The 4,021-nt window shown below is 38.9% G+C and overlaps 2 protein-coding genes across 2 annotated transcripts in view; both read right to left on the reverse strand.

Annotated features, from left to right (window-relative positions):
* The window catches only part of LOC107086007 (chromosome unknown open reading frame, human C3orf20), a 10,837-nt gene extending 7,141 nt beyond the window's left edge, over window positions 1–3,696 (reverse strand). Inside the window, exons 1-6 of the mRNA XM_015376722.1 lie at window positions 3,662–3,696; window positions 3,469–3,618; window positions 3,069–3,189; window positions 1,516–1,623; window positions 1,254–1,395; window positions 770–986 (exon numbers count right to left, since the gene is read on the reverse strand). Of these exons, the coding sequence (XP_015232208.1) occupies window positions 770–986; window positions 1,254–1,395; window positions 1,516–1,623; window positions 3,069–3,189; window positions 3,469–3,618; window positions 3,662–3,696 (773 nt within the window). The remainder of the gene's footprint in view (window positions 1–769; window positions 987–1,253; window positions 1,396–1,515; window positions 1,624–3,068; window positions 3,190–3,468; window positions 3,619–3,661) is intronic.
* A 34-nt stretch (window positions 3,697–3,730) lies between these two features.
* LOC107086017 overlaps window positions 3,731–4,021 on the reverse strand; it is a 5,317-nt gene continuing 5,026 nt past the window's right edge. Inside the window, exon 4 of the mRNA XM_015376737.1 lies at window positions 3,731–3,862. Coding sequence (XP_015232223.1) covers window positions 3,742–3,862 — 121 coding nt within the window. The 3' untranslated portion in view covers window positions 3,731–3,741. The remainder of the gene's footprint in view (window positions 3,863–4,021) is intronic.

Consider the following 4,021-nt stretch of genomic DNA (forward strand, 5'->3'; position numbering starts at 1 on the left):
AGAACGCGAGTACGTACTCGCGTTCTCGTGAATTGAGAAACGCCGAATATCTCAAATAGGATTGAACAGTTTCAGTTAATTTCATCATGAAGGGCCCAAAAAAAGTTATCCAGATGTTTTTCTTGTTGTTGTTGTTTTTTCCAATAACTTACTCTAGACAGTATTAATGGGCAGGCTTGTCTAAATTTTACACTTCCAATGATATATCCATCAGAAAGACAAAAGGTCTGATCGTACATGTATTTTAATGGTTGCAATCCCTCAAGAGAATCCCTCTAAATTCAATTAGCAGCAGTCCACACACAGGCTCCAAAAACAAAAAGATCTGTACGGCTCTGATAAGACAGACAGCAGTAACGGCAGGAATCACCAGATAAACAGTCAAGTTGCTTTTCACTCTCTAAAGCAATAAAAGGAATAAAGGAAGACCTTTCATAGCACCATATTTAATCTTCTTATTTCTTACTGGCTTCTTATTTATCTCTGCAAAGCCCTTTAAATAAGGAAATAAGATTAAAGGAAACTGATATGCATGCACAGTTTTTTTTTTCTCTTTGCTGCATATTTATCCACAACTTCGTGCTTCAATGTCAAATTAACCTCTGCATAAAAAAAGGAAGCCTGTGGTTGTAATATGATGAATTATGAGAAGGATAAAAAACTTCTTTAGATTTTTAGCAGCCAAATCTTACCCAAGGTCACGTCTTATGATTTATAAATGAGCTAATCTGTGTAGGATATCAGGAAAACTCTCTGCATCAGTCAGCACCTTTGTATCTGGACAAAGCGGCCCCGAGGTTTCTCTGCTGAGAGGCCTCTGTGGTTCTCTCTGAGCTCATCCCTCCTGCGTCTCCCAGCATGCAACTGTGCAGCTTTCTTGCATTCAGGTGAGTTCAGTGAGGGCAGAGCAGCAAGCTGCACTGCTCTTCTCTGCCGGGTCCACTTTTGGGCCCCTGGCAGTGGCTCCGTGTCAGGACACTTGATACCTGAAGGAGAGGAAGAGGTCACTGACATGAGCAGTCACTGAGTGACACGAGTGACCGTGAATAGGATCCTGTTGGAACTATTCAATAATGTTGAGTTTGCAGGATGTGGTGATACTGTAACTTTTTAGCTTCAGCAAACTGTATCCTGTAAGCCCACCAGGTTAGGTTGGCTCTGCGTTCATTTTCTATGTGCTTTGCCGCATAAAATTCCTCATGCATGCAAGAATGTGCAAAAACTCTATTGTGTGAATACATTTGTAGGCATACCGATGGCAGTACGGTAGCAGTCCAGCCAGGTCTCCACTGTGTTTCGCATTCTTTGCTGCATCCTCTGCAGCTCCCTCGCGGCATTTCCTCGTCTTCGCCACAGAGCTAATGGCTCCACCTGCTGCTCCTCTTCTTTAACCATCTGATGAATAAAGTTGTAATGACTTACTTAAGGTGTCTGCGTTTAAAAAATATTTAAACTATGTAACTTGGTCTATTGAAATGCTTCTAACCACTTGTTCCTTAAATAAAGGAGTCTTACAAGTGTTTTCCCCAGGCTGCGTTTGCTCTCTGGTACTCCTGCAGGATGTTTCTGCCTTTTTGGCTGCTGCAGCTCCTGAGCAGCAACAGAGAACAATTTGTTCTCTGTCTGCAAACAGTTTCATAAAAGATGATGAATTTAGAGAGAACTGTAACTGGTAATTCATGATCTCACCATTTTCTTCAATTGGCTTTTATTAGTGACACAAGAAAGTGGAAGCTGAACACTTTCATTTTCACATCTGAAGCTGAGCACACCAGACGTCCCACTGAAGAGCCTCACTGAGATCTCCTCTGAGACCTACAGGAATCAGACAAAGAATAAGTGCAGCATTTTAGTTTCATCCAACCTTATTTCTATGTGATTTGGCCATATGCTGTGGATACTATCCCACTCTAAGACTGGTTGTTTAAAACAGGACGGGTCTCGTTTTGTTCATTTTCTGCTGTCACCATGTTCCATAATGTTATGGAAGGACCTGGAGATAAAAAATGAGACAAATCCAGAGAGAGAAAAGGGTCCAAACATGGTCTGACACAGTAGTAGTAAAATGTGCACAGGTTTTAGTCACAAACCAAATTCTCTATTTCCACAGCAGCCACTCTGAGAGATTAGCTTCATCCCTTCATGATTTTTTTGGTATGTTGCTTTGTCCCTGTGCCATGAATGTCTGAGGTTCTGACTAAGACAGAGAAAAGGTGATTGTTGCTCTGACTTATGAAAGTGTAAACAAAATAGCACCTTATAGAGGAAAAAGAATGAATAATATAATCCAATAGGATAAAATCTAAAGTTATGTGTCATTTTAATCTGAATTAGATTTCACTAAATTAAAAACTAAGAAAAATTGATTCTCCTTTCCTCAAAAAAATATTAATATCACTTAAAACATATTAACAATAAAATCAGTGATTTTCATCCCTTAAGTGTTAGAAATAAATGTTACCCAACAGATTACCAAATATATGGGATATAGTTTGGAAAATGCAACTAACATATATAAAAGCTATGAGTTTATTAACTAAAATTATAGATTTCCAAAAAATAAAAAATTAATTCCTGAGGATTTGAATCAAAATGGCATATTTTCCTGAGGGCGAAGTGAAATAATATTAATAATAATTTTTGGCACATTTAAAACAAGTATGTTTAAAAATAAATAAAACCTAAAACCTGCTTAATGGATTTAAATCTAGGATGATAAAAAAAAAAAAACATCCTAACTTTCAGAATTAGGACTGAAATAGCACCTGACATAAAGTTATAAATGGTTGGCTTACAGCAGAACAGTAACTGGTTCTGTAACATTGTCCACAAGATACTTAGCCTAAATGTCCTTTTTGATGTGATGCGCTCTAACAGGAGGCCCACAGCATCACAAATCCTCACCTTACATAATGCATAATTGAGTAGTTTATTTTATACTTTGTGCTTTGCTTAGATTAAACAATTTAATAAACCTATGGAGTTGTATTGGGCTTAGCCCATTCCACACATTTTGTGATGTTCCGTGTGTGATAGTATCTTTTGTTTATCGAACCAGTAACTCTTACCTGTATGATAATTTCCCCCCTCAGTGTGTGATATGTCTGCCAGCTCCACTCCTTGGTTATGTTGCCATAATCATCAAACATCAACCCGCCTCCCTGATCCCACACGGCTGTGATGGTGGAGCTGCAGCAACAGATATCAAATAACTGATTGAAGTTTACCGTCACTGTCATCACGGCTTTAAAATACCGTTCTGTTTATTAATAAAATAGAACAAAATGCTTATTTTGACAGTTTTTTTTCCACAATGACAGTATCTGATAATTTTGTATATCATAATCAACTGCTAGTAATAGATTAGTTATTATGTAAGATAAATCACCAGAAGACAAAAAGTGAAAAACAAAGAATTTGAAACTATGAAAAAAGCAACAAAATAAATATGTGCAGGTCTGAACTCACTAGAGAGGATTTGTAACAGCCCCATGTCCAAAAGGTGAAATGGTCATCAGTGTGACGGGGTGCTGGGTGTCGGCGAACACGTTGGTGCAGAAGCCTCCGTGAGGCGGACATGAGCAACTCTGGCACACAGCGATGCTGCCGGACGGGTAGCTAGGAAAAGCACGGTTAAGGAGAACTTTCACATTTATTCTACATGCCAGATGTGGTGCTTTCTGCTCGGACTGCCATCCAAAGCGAAACAGTAAGGATACTATATGAATGAGGAGCCATCATTCATGTGGTAGTGCAGTTTCTGAGGGGCTGGATTCTGCAGCTGCTCTTCTGGTATCTGGAGTTTAGCATCAACCAGAGGTCCAGGCGTGGTTCTTCTTCTTCTTCTCTTAGAAAGATCTTCCTTTTTTTCATCACCATAATGACGGAGAATAAAAGCTTTATTCAGATCCTGCTCAGCTGGTGGCAGATTTCTACAAAAAGATGGAAAATCATGAATCTAGTTCGAAGTCCCCACTGCGTCTTGCAAAAATATTCATACACCTTGGTCTTTTTCATGTTT

The sequence above is a fragment of the Cyprinodon variegatus genome, unplaced genomic scaffold (genome assembly GCF_000732505.1).
Source record: "Cyprinodon variegatus isolate N-32 unplaced genomic scaffold, C_variegatus-1.0 Scaffold140, whole genome shotgun sequence".
NCBI lineage: Eukaryota > Metazoa > Chordata > Actinopteri > Cyprinodontiformes > Cyprinodontidae > Cyprinodon > Cyprinodon variegatus.